Source organism: Passer montanus, unplaced genomic scaffold, assembly GCF_014805655.1.
Source record: "Passer montanus isolate IOZ18808 unplaced genomic scaffold, ASM1480565v1 scaffold95, whole genome shotgun sequence".
NCBI classification, from domain to species: domain Eukaryota; kingdom Metazoa; phylum Chordata; class Aves; order Passeriformes; family Passeridae; genus Passer; species Passer montanus.
Genome location: NW_024374923.1, coordinates 627,948 through 642,543, shown reverse-complemented (window position 1 = coordinate 642,543; position 14,596 = coordinate 627,948). Strand labels below are relative to the sequence as shown.

The following is a 14,596-nucleotide window of genomic DNA, read 5'->3' as shown; positions in this document are numbered from 1 at the left end:
TCATGCAGGAAACCCTGGGAATCTTGCAGAGTTATTAGTATGTTCTTTTCAAAGGAAAAGGTAATGTCAAAAGATATTAATTTTTCTTTCAGTCCTTGCTCACCTCTTCCTGCCCATCTGATTTCTTCTGTGATGTGATGCATTATGCAGAGTAGACTCCCAGAAAGAAACCCAACTCCAGTGTAGTTGGGTTTTGAAAGCATGATCCACAAGAGCAGACCCTTCTTAGAGAGTCAGGGGATGTGGATCTGCAGTCTGTATATACAGTTTTTAATACTCTGTCTTGCATCAGAAAACCACAAAATGTCATGAATCATGACTTCTTCAGATGTTTTGGGTGATTAGTTTACTTCTCAGCTGATAAAAACTGTGGGGTATTTTTTTTGGGTTTTTTTTTTGGTGGTTTTTTTTTTGGGTGTTTTTTTGTTGTTTTTTTTTTGTTGTTTTTTTTTTTTTTGTAACAACTCCTACTAATCCTTAGAGGACTGACAGGCTTGGCAGTGGAAATGTGTTATGAAAAGAGTATTTGTTGTTTATTTTTTCACTGTGGATAGTCTAACTGTAGCGATGCTGGAGGAGTAGTCAGGTGACAATACTGAGAGTACTGAAGCTGCAAACTGAGAGACAGCATAAATTCTTTTTCCTGAAGAAATGGGAATTTGTGGGTTAAAGTCATTACCTTTTGAGGCCAGCTGTGTACTGGCAGTGTACTTGCAGTTTGAGAGCTGTGCCACCCAACTCTGTGTGGGTTAAACAAAAAACAGAGCAAATAAGCAATAGGCTGCAGCCAGGCTGGAAAAGTCCTGTCAAAATTACTTTCTCTCCCAAGACATTTGAAGTCCCAGAGAAAGGATCTTTTCCAAATGGAACTAGCATAGGAATGTGCTTTTGAACATGCCACCCAGGTTGAGATATTTACACACTGCTGTGTAATGTTCCAGAATGTGAAGTGAGCAACAAGTCAGGATTATGAAAAAAAAAAATGGCAGTGCTAGGAAGTAATCTCTGGTTTGTAAGAAGTCCTTGTGTTGAAAATAATCACAGCTTAATTCATTGTATCCCAGGGCATCAGCCTGGTGTTGTATCCTATGATTATCAGCCTTTACTGGTTCAAGAGCAAATTAGCAGAGGGAGATGGAACTTCCACTATTTAAGCTACCAAAATAGCATTTCTGACTCCCTTCTTTTGTTTGGAGAGGTGACGTGGTTCATGCAAAAGGTGTTTGCTGCTCATCCTTTTTAGGAATAGGATTTGGGGCTTTTTCCTTAAAGCAGAGTATGCCTGGAATGTTTTCAGTGAAGTGCTTACTTTAAAATCACAAATTTATGGGGATTCGGGAATAATCTCATCCCGTCCTGGGGTTTTTTTATGCTTAAATTGTGCTTCTTTTGAGGAGAGAAAAAGATGGGCAAAGGTGAAAGAAATACAATTTTCTTCAACAAAGTTGTGACAAAACCCATTTATCCAATAGACTTCTATTTTATTTGAGACTTCTATGCAGCACGTTAAGCTGACAATACAGTGAATAAAGGAAACAGGCCCCATTTCAGTGGGTGATAACATCTACATTCTATAATTCTACTGAAGAGTTTTGTGAACAGCTTAGTCATTAGGTTAGTAGTATTTATTGGTTCAGAAAAATCATGGATACATGTGGGGGAAACACTGGGTTTTTTTAGCTATGAAGTAGTTAAATTTTTCTGCTGTTAATGAATGTAGAAGTTTTCTGCACTTCGGTTGTTTGATAAGAAGTCAGTGAACCTCATTCCACCATTTTCTTGAAAGCTGTTAAGCTGCTAATTACAGAAGTAAGCAGGATTCATCAGTTTTAGTGCAGTAGTGGGAATCTGTTCATCCGGGCTCAGAAAAGAAGATTTTCATTTATGTCCTCTGCAACAAAGAAGAAGAAAACATTAACATTTATGCCAAAGAGACCTTTTTATGCTGTATCACTATCAATAAAGTGGCTGATGCTATGAATGAGCAATCAGTGGCAGAAGTATACATGTACTAAGAACTCCTTGCAGCTTCATCCTTCATGACTGGTAAAATGTCATCAGAAGAGCTGGAAAAATTCTGGGAAGAGCAAAGGTTTGTGTGTCTGACTTCTGACCAGCATCAGCCTCCTCTTAAATTAGGGACTCGCTAGTAGGATTTTGAGCACATTTCTTCAGTCTGCTTGTTTGGCCAAATGCCTACTGTCCCATAACTCTTCTGGGATTAATCTGTGCTGTGTTAACCCTGCTGACCTTTTGCAGTCTTGTTACTAGTGTTCTGTTTTCCTCTGGGCACAGGAGCCATGGGCTTCTGCTCACAATTTCTTTGCCTTACTTTGAGGTCTGAGTAATGTTCTTGGCAGGAACATTCTGTCAGGTACATCTGCCTATTCTTTTAGGTTTACCTTCCTTAATCCCAAAGCAGTGGCACCATTCCTTCAAAGCAATGAGTTTGTCCTGGTCTCCATCACACTCTTGGAAGAAACGGGTTATGCAGTGTTCCATGGGAACAAGGGAGGCTCTCAAGGGTGCAAGCTCTGAGTGTGTTAATAATCTGAAAGAAAGGGCAGGTATGGAGAGCTGCATTTCCTTAATAAATCAGCAGGATTATCAAAGCTCATCTAAGATGCTAGAAGAAAACAATGGTTTTATCAGAGATGCCCCAGTGGATTTTGTTGTGGTGCTTCTGTAGTGAATATGTCCCAGGTCATGATAAAGATATCTAATATCTGATGAGCTAAAATACTTTTGCTGCATGTTTTTTGCCAACATCTTTTTTCCTAGAACAAGTATTACTTTTGTAGTAATTACAGGCACTGAAAGGAGCAACTTGCTCACAAGTCATAATTTGTGGACTTTTGCTGTTAATCCTCAGGATATCAAGCTTGCAAAGTGCTTAACTATATTCTAAAACAGTAGGTGTGATTGTCCTGAGATATTGAAGGTGTGAACTTGGAAGTACAGATCCCATCACTGGTTGATATGACCAAAAGCTTGAAATCTGAGTTATGTTCTCAGAAGGTGGAAGCTTGCTCTGAACTGTGACTATATCTGCTCCTTAAACTGAGAGACCTCTGTGGTGTTAGTTGAAAACTATCCACTCACTATTGGATTTTTGCTGCCAGGACTCTGTACTTAGCCTGTTTCTCTTATCTTCAGTAATAACAGGACTTCTTCCTGGCTGAGAGCATTAGTGGGTATTAAGACACTGTAGAACTTACAGTGTAATACATGATCGTGCAAGGCAAGAGGATAGCAGATTCTAACCTAGGGTATGACCAGGAAAACAATGAGAGAAAAAGTTCTGTATTAGAGAGGGGGTGATACTGGCTTCTAACAGCTGAGGGACTGGTTCTGTATGTAGAGAATCCCTTAGGGTTTTTAGAAAAGTTAAACAATCTGAGTTTAGTCAGCAAATCAGAACTGAACCATAGGTATTTTTTTACCTGTCAACAGGGTGCTGATCAAGCTGGTGAAACTGCCAGTGCACTGGGTACACATACATGTGGTAATTTTTCTCAAAGTCGTGCAGGAGCAGCTCAACTGGGTGGTCACCAGCCACAAGGCGCTTGTCATTCTGGTAGATCTTTTTTACCTGAACTCAACACAGAAATTGTTGTTGGTTTTTTTTTTGTTTTGGGTTGAAGATCTGTCCTGAAGAGAACTATCTGGCAAGAAGGTGTTTTGGAGAAATGAAATACCCCTAGGGAAATGTGTTTTAGTGTTGGTGACCATATGCAGCATGAAAGGCTTCAGCCTTCAGTAGTCCTGGACATTGTTGCTGCTGTTTATGTCACCTTTGGCAGTAACTAGAAAGGAAGTGCATTCTTGTGGTGTAATTGTCAGACTCAGCTAAGGGGGGCAGAAACCCCAGCTTGTTAGGAGATTAAACCAGTTTTATCACATCTTCTGTCCTGAGGTAAGCAACACATGTTTTGGTGGGAAATAAGCCATCTAGAAGTTATCTAGTTCATGCCAGTTTGTGTGAGATGTTCTGGGCTAGTCCCTGTAACGGCTCTGTGGTCTTATTTGGAAAGGATTGCTGACCTTATTCCTTTGCTTTTCAGTTAGAATCCCAGAAGTGTTCAGGTCACGTTCATAATATTGAATGAGGATGTTCTTAAGCCAGTCTCGCATCCGGAGGGGAAACTGATCCACTTCATAGTCAGTACAGGGGGGGATGTCTGTGCCAAAGAGAAAAGCTTTGGTTAACCAGTCATTTGTTAAGTCCCCATTCGAGCATTTCTGAGATTTGAGATCTACTTCCAGTACAAATTAGAATTGATGGAGCTGTTAATACGTAAAATTTTGAATGCACCTAATATGTTCAATTATAAATCTACAATTTTTAGTGCATGTGCTTAACCAGTTGTGCAAGCCACAGCCTTTATATATGTATGCAGCTTTTGAGCATAGTTGTGCAGTGAAGCTCTAATCAGTCTGCTGCATGAAAGTAGAGTTTTTAACAGCAAAGGAATATTCTAGCTGGGAATGCACTTTCCTCCTACCATATGCAGCAGTCAAAGAGGTTGGAAATCAGTTCTGGGTTTTAGATCCTGACTTCTGCATTTTGCATCTAAGTTTGTTTGATGTTTTTTGGGTTTTTGTTTTCCCTGGGGGTTTGAGATGGACATTTTCATGTATTAACTCTCGGTGAACACTTTTTCTGGTCAAGGATTTACAGAAATCTTCAAAGGCTATAGCAATAGAAACATATAAGACACTTCAGGGGAAGATAAGGTCAACAACAAATTGGTGTAAGCACAGGGGAGATGTCTAGGTTTCAGATACTTTTAAACATATTTAGGGTTTTGAAGGCCTTAATTAGCAGATAATTGATGCACAAGTGGCAGATTACAGGAAGAAGGGTAATTTAGGGCTGGCAGGTGGGTTAAGGCTACTGTCTCTTTATACCAAGCTGATTCCTCAAAGGAAAAGAAGCTTACGTTTGCAGGAACCCATATAGTCTAGGTGCAGCTGGCGTCCTAGTTTTGTCCCTTCCAGTTGACATTTGGTGCCAAAGAGTTGACATGTGCCATCATAAGTCTTGTTATCCGTACCACAAACCTAGAGGAAGGAAAACCACCACCCCACCACAGTGTTGAGAAAAATCCTTGTCACTCAGAGGAATTACAGTATGAAAAGCATCATTGACATGTGGTGAATACCACCGGGAGTACGTGTGATCAGAAGTATTGGAGTTAGTGGTTGTTGTATGCCCCCATGAGGACTAGTTGTCTGTACTTGTACGCCCAGTTATGCAACACTTCAGTTTAATTCTGTTGTTGTATAGCCTCTGAGATGCTGTGGGATTATTTCACTGGATGTGTACTAAGCATGTGCTCTAAAATACCAAATGGATACATAGAATTTTTAGTGACAGGGAAAAGCTACAATCCCTGAGACTGAGTGAAGCAAGTCAGTTACTGTGTAGTTACATGGGTTCGTACTGCCCTCAAACCACACTCAACGAGTTTGGGTGCTTTATACTTAATTTGTCAATTACTGGAATCACTCAAACCCACTTGCATGCTTTTTAGGGTAGAACCATGCTAAATAATAGCAGGGGAATATGTTATCTTGTTAACGCTTTAGGTGGCTTTTCCCAGTCCTGTGAAATACTCACATGCTCATAGTCTTTGGTGGGAGGGCAAGCAGCAGGATCTTGGCAAATGCAGTGGGGTTTCCCTTGTTTGTCTGCGTGACAGACTTTGCCTCTTTTGCAGTGGAAGTTCCGACATGTGTCTGGCAGCCCTAGCAGGAAAGAGGGACTATTAGAGGTGATGGGATGAAGCCAAGTGTTTGTCAGATACTACTGAGAGCCAAAGTAAAACACAGCCCAGTATTCATCAAGAAGTTCAAATGCATTTTTAAGTTTGTTATGAAGCTGGATCTTGTATTGAATAAAACAAGCCAAACTTTAAATGAGAATTTTTGTGAGACTTCTAGCAGTCCCAGGTTTGAATTGGATGGGGAAATAATTATTTTTTTTTTTTTTTAGAAAAAGCTGTTTGTTCTGTAGGTATTGATGTTTCACTTCCAGCTTCCTTTGGTGAAACATATCCCATCTGTCTTTGCTGAATCAAGCACTGGCCTTTGTCCCACTCCTACTTGAATTCAAGCTACTGTTCTGAAACTGAAAGCTCTCAGCACAAGGTAGGCCCCATTTCTGTATAACTGACACAAAAAATTGTGCACTGCCTACAAATGTTTTTCACTAACGAATTACTAAATCCAAGGGAGTGTGGAAGGAATTCTCTGGGAGCACAGGATTAGGCACAAGTACAGTTCAGTCACGTGAAATCCGGTGCTGCAAAAGGCAGAAGAGAAATGCAGGCCAGCAGATTCCCCAGCTGCAGAGAGTTGGGAGTTACATGACAGCTTTGCTTGGGGCTTACCAAGGAGAGCCTCCTCATTGCTGTTGCTGACACTTTCCATCTCACCATGGGAACTGTCTGTAGTCTTAACCTGCACATCACAGAGGCATAAGCAGAAAGTTGTGGTAAATCTTGGGAAGAAAAAAAATACTTGGACTAATTTTTTTTCAGGTCCAAATACAGAGCTGACAGTTTGCTTTATTTTCAGCAGAGAGAGGTTGCTAAGCAAAATCTGTGAGAAGAAAATACTTGGACTAATTTTTTTTCAGGTCCAAATACAGAGCTGACTGAGGCTCAGTTTGCTCTGTTTTCAGCAGAGAGAGGTTGCTATGTAAAATCTGTGAGAAAAGCATAAAGCCTCTGGTAGTATTACCATGCTCTTGTTATTGGGGAAAAAATAGAGTAGGAGGTGGAGAGAGAGAGAGAGAGAGAGAGAGAGAGAGAGAGAGAGAAATGGGAGCTCAGTAAGGCCTGAGTTTCTTGTAATTATTCTATTGACTCTAGTCTGCCTTTCCAAGCTGTTCACTTCTGTGGAGTAGCATTTAAAATCTTTGTGAGAGATGAGTGAACAGGCTGGCCTGGTAAGCTGGAGGCTGGGTTTCAGGTTTTGCATCTATGTATCTGTATTTATTTGTGTGTTTCATTACACACCCCACTGGGTCTGGAGCTCTTATGTGAATGATGTTCACTTCCTTTCTGGCTCCAATTCTCCTAAGTGCTGTGGGTGCAGTGACACAGCATGAACCAGAGGAATAGTGAGTATAAGGGGAGATGAGACTTCTGCATATTTAGACGTCATCTGTTTTTCTCCAACAGATCGTTTCAATCATCAGGAATTTAAATTTGGAATTGGTCCCTCTCCCCCTTTCTGTAGTATTCATTTTAAAGATAATTTACCTTATCTTGACTGCCCATTGAATTCATGTTCTGAATGGAGCTACTAATTTTCAGTTGTTGCTTGTTGTCAGAATCAGGTGGCTCATGATCATAATAATCTTGTTCAGAGTGAGCAAGGTCTTTAATCTTGACAATTTGGTAATCCTCAGTCTCTCTGTGAACTGCAGTATCATCTTCAGTGGTTCCTTCCCCTTCAGGCTCGGTACTGGTGCTCTCCTGGTCATTACTCTGGATTCTCTCCTCTTCCTCATAGGCTGTTTCTTTCCAGGGATTGCTGAGATATTCCTCACGATCAATGTCACCACTGTCATGACCGTCATCATCATTACTGTCTTCCCTATCATGTATTTTCAGCACTGTGTCATGATCACTCTGATAGTTCACTTGAATATGGTATTTTCTCTCTTGACTTTGCTGTTTGCCGTCCTGATATTCATTATGGGTTTTTTGAGAGAGGGGGATTTCTTCTTTATAGGACTTCTTCCTGTCCTCCCTCTCTTCTTCCCCTTGGTCAAATTTCTCACTGTGTCTCTTGGTTTTCCAGGTTGGTTGGCTGGAATCACTCAGGAGTTCATCTAATTGCATGCTGTTCTCATGTTGCTGTCTTTTGTATCGCTCACCTTGACGTGTCTCATGGTCTTTGTGCTTTGTCTCTCTGTAATCAGTTTCTTCACCCCATTTCTCATCCTCTTCTTCCATGCTTTCCTGATCATTGTTTTCACTGGTTTTTTCGGGCAGGCCAACAGCATTTTTGTTATATTTCCACATGTTATGCTCATGGTGAAGGCTGAAAGCACCCACTGGGTGTTCTGCGCGGCCTGGAAGGTGTTGGTTTGCCATGTTCCCATGTTTCTCATGTTTCCTGAGCTGCTCATGCTCAGAGCTGGATTGCTCTCTGCCGCTGCTCCCAGAGTCACTGTCCTGGTTATCAGAAGCCAAACCTAGTTTATTGTGCAGTGCAAGGAAATTGATGCTTTTCAGGCTGTTTTTCACTTGGTGCTCACTCCCAGTTCTTCCTTGTTTCCTCATGGTCTGGGGCTCATCCCTGTCTTCAGAGCCTGGTTTTAAGTTTCTGGGAGTGGGCAGCAAATCACTCTTGTCTACATACCCTGTGTTCTCTTCCTTTGAGGCTTCAGGATGAATATGTTCACTCTTAAAAAAAAATTAAAATAACAGAATAATAAATCTTAGGATTTATTTGAAGCTGATGTGGTGTTATTTTTGCCTTGTATGGCACTGGCTTTGTTTTCTTTGTATGTGCTCCTCTTAAACTAGCCCAGAGCATGGCATTAACAGCTGATATGTCTTCTCTTTCTCAGAAAATGTTTATCTCTACCTTCTTTTATTGTTGGAGTTTCTGGAGAGATCTGTGCAACTCTGTTTCAGAAAGATGCATATGGGTGTCTTGTGAATCTCAAAATGCTTAATTAGTATTTTAGTCATAACCATAGGCACTTGTAGGCTGCAGTAATTATCACTTACCTCAGGGAAGGGGGATGCAAAATATAAAGTGCCTTTTTTTTTTCTTAATCTGTCAAGCCAATAGCAAAAGTGGTACCTTCAGTGGAAATGGTTCAAGTGCTTGAGGAGAAAGCAGGTACTAAAATGACTGTCAGGTCTTGCTGAAGCAATTACCTTTCTGCTGCTGTGGGTGTCTCTGAGCAACACCTAGGGATGTTCAGTGTTGCTTATTGCTTACAACAATATAGCACCTGATGCTGATATTTCTTAAAGCTTTTGGGGGGTTTAATTTGGGAAGAATGGTCCTTCTCGCTTGGTCCATCCAAGCTGCTGGAATAGCTTTTTCCTTTAGTTTGACTGCTTGGAATCAAGCACTCTACTCACAAACGCTTTTATTTCTTTTATTTTTAAAGGTAGGATTGGAAATATTAATTTGATTTTTGTAGATCAGCTATTTCCTGATGTCAAAGTGGTATCTTAATGTTTTACAATTTTGTCTTTTGCCCGGTGTCCTTGCTGGTGTGGAAATAGTACTAGGAACTATATTAAATGTATCAATTCCAACTCTTAACTTTTTCAGGGGAAGATTGTATGTTTGCTCCAATCTAACAGAAATTCACTGTGGAGCTTTTCCAAAATTTTACAGATTCAGAAAACACAAGGCCAAACAGTCTTTAAGATTTTCTGTTGTGGGTACCTGTGCTTGAAGCAGCAGTTTGAGAAAGATTTGGCTCATGTCTTGACAGGAAGCCTTGTCCTGCACCAGTTTTGCAGAGATGTGCCTGGATACAGCTTCCAGATGCTGCTTTCTGTTATACCTTTTTCCCCTGGGTAAAATCAGCTCTTAGAGCTCAGGTGCTTGTGAAGGAACTTGGGCAAATTTCAGTCACTATCTGGTATTGGGTACTGTGGGGGAGAGCTGGCTTTTGATGGATGATGCACACACTTGGAACTGATGATTCATTGGCTATTTTTGTTTCGTTTTGATGCCAGTGTCTTATGTGTGTTGTTTCTGGTAGACAGCTGTAGGCTGCAAACTAATCTTTATACCATTTCCTCTGCTGGATACTTCATTAGGAAAATTATTTATTTTTTTGTTTTTGTGTTGCAGAGCACGATCCAGATTGATATGAAATGTATCTGGAAAGTTGTATAGAGTGGGATATAATTTATAATTAAAAATTCTTTAAATGGTTAACATAAGAGTTGGGATTTTGAATCTCTTACTAAAGAGCATGATCTGAGTTTAGTAGTTCTGAAACACCCAGTGGCTTGGAGACAAGATCCATTGTGTCTGAGTCCCAAAGGCTCACCAGAACTGTGCAATAAAAAGGAATTTTTATTTGGGTCAGCCATGAATGCAAAACTGTGGGCTTTGTCCTTAGCACACATATGTGGCATAGTGAGGGCTGGTGAAATCCTCTGTCTCATTGCCATCAGAGCATCTGGCCTGTCAGCCACAGAGTACTCTGCCAGGAAAAGCTGTGCCTAATGCTCTGCACCATGAATAATGGAACACATGGTGGCTGAAATTCTTACATATTTGAGACTGCATATGATCCCCATGTGTGATAAATTGAGGATTTCATCCTCCTCCTATACTGGAGCTGTGATAACATCAATTTTGACTGTCACTGGAGCTTATTACTTGTGCAAATATGGGTATTCATGTAAGGTAATTTTGTCAATAAGTGACACTTCCATTTTGAGCTTTAGATTTGTCCTGTTTGCAGTTGTTAATATGCAAGGCATGAGATACTTGGCACTAATTCTTGAGGTGAGAGGGCCTAAAGTTTTTTAACATAAATGAATTTGCCAACCAGTATGTATGTGGTAATGTGTTTTTCTATTTAAGAAGAATAATGTAAGTTACTTCCCATTGTTCAAAGAACAAGAAGAGTACCTTTTCTGGAGTTTTCTGTCTGTGAGTTCTGAGCTTGTGGTTTACAGGATGGGTCTAAAAAAGACAAATATATGAATATCTGCACATCCATAAGCATAGAATATTCTCAAAATGGGAAATGAAGTGCCTGATAATAATAGTATGGTGAGGACTTACTGAAATAGCAAAAACTGGTCCTACAAGACAAATGAAGAGGGCTACAGCCTTCATGTTTTCCAGATCTTGTAGAGGACAATAGTTAATGGTACAGGGATAGGGCTTAGGGGTTTCCTCTCTGCAAGAAACATGAAAACAAAACAAGTTAGGATTTAGGTATAATGACCTAGCAATGGCTGATGGAAGCAATGTAGTGGCTGCTGTAAATTAAGTCTAGAGACCCACAAAATAGTTATGCAGTGTCCTGTAAGCTCAGATGTGAGACCAGCTTAACTAGAGGGCACTTTAGTCTCGGTTCTTTGACAGTGATTAAGCTGTAGGCTGTGTTCACAAACTCCAGGTGGGGGTTACTGAGAGGCAGAGCTGTGAATGGACAGAGGCTAAGTGTTTAAACACTTACAAATAGTTGTAAGTATTTATCCACCCCTATGAGATACCACTTTGTGAAAAATGCCTCTTTTTTGAGGCACTGAACTCTGAGGCAGTGCCTGCTTGTGGCACTTCTATGGTGAGGTGTCTCTTGGCTGCTCCTCTCTCTGTCTGGTGGGAATAATTAAGGGGTGAAATTCTGCTCAGCAGGTCTCCAAGCTCAGAAGTGCTGCCCAGGCTGCATGAAGAAGAGGTGCAGTCCTGCTTTGGATGCAGTCCTGCTTCTGTGTTTTCTAGGAAATTGTCACCTGAAGTGTACACTTTTGGAAGATCCCTCTGTTAAATATTGTTTAATGTCATTATCTTTCCATTAATGAAGATCAAAATACTCATTAGTGGGGTATACCTCGTATGCAATCCATTTTTCCTTGCAGTTAGTCTCCAAATTACCTCTTGACTAATTATCTATTATCACTTTGGTATTCACAGTTAGCTGTCTAAGATGTTTTCAGAGGGAACAGCAGAATACAACAAAAGCCAATAATGAGCATATGCAAAATGCCTCACTGGGCTGGATATGGGCAGTCGGTTCAGATCAAGGCAAGTGTGGTTAGACTGAGGATTATGCAGGCAACTTGTCAGAAATGCAGGGCAACAATCCAATTTCGTGTAAAGCCCTAAAAACTGCATACTGTGCTTTTTGAAGGCCTGGCAAGTGGCTGAGGAAAGAAGCATTTCAATGTCAGGTAGGCTTGATTTCCATTTCTTTCTGTTGCTGGTGAGCAACACAGACCATCAAAACTTAACTGAGTTTTCTTTTTTAAAACTCTCATTTGTCATATTTGTTTTGGTAAACTGGTTTGAGAATTATAAATTACAAGTTCTCCATGCTGTGTTTTATTTATAATTGCAATTTTCTAATTTGGCTTGTCTCTGTCTGTAAAAGTTGCCTCTACCACCTTTGCTGAAATAATCAAAAACGAGTTGGAATGAATCTGGGTTAAGATGGCAGGACAGGGCTTTTGCATTTTCCTTTCAACAGCAAGCCCGCAGCAGCCCATAGGAAGTATAAGTCTTGAATTAAGTATTTGGTCTTGAATAAGTATTAAATTATTAGGGAAGCCTGACCACACTGATTGGAATGTGCTATGATGGATTGTGTGATTATATTTTTTACACTAAATGGGAAGGCATTTCATTCTTGCTTTAATTTCCAAATATGTCCTAAAAAAGAGAATTTTTAAAAGCAAGCTGTTGTAACACATAAGTTTAATAGAACTGTCAGAAAGGAGCGATTACACAAGAAGCTTTTTTTAAAAAATACGAGCATAGAGACATCTCTCTGGGAAAATGAAATCATTACACTCTGCAGGAGAATCTGTAGGAAGACTTAGCCAAAAGGTGAATAGGAAAATTTCTTGTGTACGATGGGGTTTATGACCAAGAAATGAGTAATTTAACAATGCTTCATCTTGGGCTATTGAGCAAGCATTGCTAACTAGGGGTACTGGGTTTGCATGGCAAGGAGGGTGCAGGGCTGCCATTCTGATAGTGTCAGCAGCCACTTGAAACGCTAATCAATGACATGAATTTTTAATAAAAGTGTAAGTGTGATACTTTTAAATTACAAGCGGTATAGCACATTCCTGTTTCCAGATATGTTTCAAAAGCCCTTGTGAGAGCAGAGCACATTATACATGTAGAAGCTGGTTCATGTGTGCACAAACATAAAAGTGGAAGACACATTTTGAGGCAGATTTCTGATCTGAGTAAAAGAAGAGAGCACAAAAAGAAAAAAAAATCAAAGCATTAAAACTAATTCATACATTCTGTACCAGTAAATAGCTGATAATGAGAATTGATCCCTCTGATGCTGCAGTTTTACAGCTGCAAAAGCCATCGGACCTAAGTCCTTGATGGCTGAGTGCAGTAAGATCAAAACCAAACCAAAAGTATTTCAGGACAAGTTAAAAAAAATTTAAACAAACCATTCACATTAACTTACTGTAATTGTTTAATCTCTTATGTTTGCTTTCTACCACTTAATTTTATTTTCTACTTGTTTAGGTTTTGTTAGATCTTGAGTTTTTAGAGTTTTGTTTTTGTGGGTTGGTTTTTTGTTTGGTTTTTTTTGGTTTATTTTTAACCAGAGTTGTCTGTAATTTAAGACCAGATCAAGTCACAATGAGCTGCTTTGATTTAATCTGAGGAGGATCAAAATAAGACTTGCTCATTATGCAGAATTATTTTGCTATTAGTCCTCTCCCAGATCCTACATTTCTTTCAAGGGCTCCCTGTTTGGTACATGTTTCCACTAGGTCTACCAACATATTTTTGAAAGATTCCTCCAAGACCAGCCAGTATTTCTCTTTCTTTTCCAATATGAGAAAAGAAACTGAATCTGGTCTTTTGGCCTCGTCTATTGGACTAAGTTTCCTAAACTGATATTTCAAGAGATTGTTGAAGTGTTGGGAAATTAGGTCACACCGTGGCTTTCAGCTGGACCACTGTATGGTTCCAAAGGAGGTGTGTGCTTTTCTTGGCCCTTGTTGGCCGTAATGCTTTATTTTTTTGCAGGATCACTGGAAAAATAATTATTCCAGTGGTAGGATAAGGGTTGTCTTCCTCAACACAGTAAGTACACATTGCTTTATCTTACAAAGGTCATTTTCTGTTCTAGATATAAACATCTGAACTATGTTGTCCTTGAAACAGACAACACTTTATGAAAGCTTCAGCTATTTTGCAGTACGTGGAAAAAAATTGCAGAGGGTTAGATATAAAGCATTCTAAAGTTTTAATTAAGAATCAAGAAGAAACAGTACCATAGCAGTAGAAGAGGTGCTCCTTCTTGGCCTGCCTCTGATGTGCTGGAAATCCTTGAGCCTTGCAAAATGCTGCTGCTTTTCCTGAGATGTGTTTTGGTGTCTGAACCAGACCTTCTCAGCCTGTGCCTTGTGCTGCAAGTGTCAGTGAAGGAGGATGGTACTCTTTGGCTCTCGGTTGAACAAGGAATCCTAGGCTCCCATGGGACGAGGTGGGGGGCAATGGGCTGGTGGAATTCTCATGGATTAGTTGGATCAGGAAGACAATTTAGCGCTCACGGGCTCTGGGCCAGTGGAGCTCAGCGGCCGTGTGGGAAAGACATGTTCAGTGATTTGCAGGGAGGGGAGCCAAAGGGAGCGGGTGCAAGAGTTTCTGCTGCCTCAGCTGCTCCCAGAAGAGCTGAACCAAGGGATCTGCTGGGGCAGCTACTCTGTTGGCTGGGAAAGTGGAGCACAGGGGATGCCAGTCCCTGCTGAACTGCCCAGCGTTGTTTCAGTATGCCGCACATGGTGCGTGTGAGCCTGCAAAAAGGTAGAAAACCCAAATTAGGTATGTAAAACCCAGTATTGGTTGGAGGCTCTTGCATAACTCCGAGGAGTTTGCTGTTTGG

General features: G+C 40.5%; 1 protein-coding gene across 1 annotated transcript; it reads right to left on the bottom strand.

The window, feature by feature from the left end:
- Positions 1–476: 476 nt before the first annotated feature.
- On the bottom strand, positions 477–14,314 carry SPARCL1 (SPARC like 1). Its single transcript, XM_039696074.1, has 11 exons — positions 13,986–14,314; positions 10,792–10,909; positions 10,636–10,689; positions 7,272–8,423; positions 6,396–6,465; positions 5,624–5,751; positions 4,944–5,064; positions 4,045–4,181; positions 3,444–3,592; positions 2,403–2,551; positions 477–1,891 (listed from the first exon to the last, which is right to left on the bottom strand). The coding sequence occupies exons 2-11, from the start codon at positions 10,843–10,845 to the stop codon at positions 1,863–1,865; spliced, it is 2,043 nt and encodes a 680-aa protein (XP_039552008.1). The 5' UTR covers positions 10,846–10,909; positions 13,986–14,314; the 3' UTR covers positions 477–1,862.
- Between the last annotated feature and the right edge of the window lie 282 nt (positions 14,315–14,596).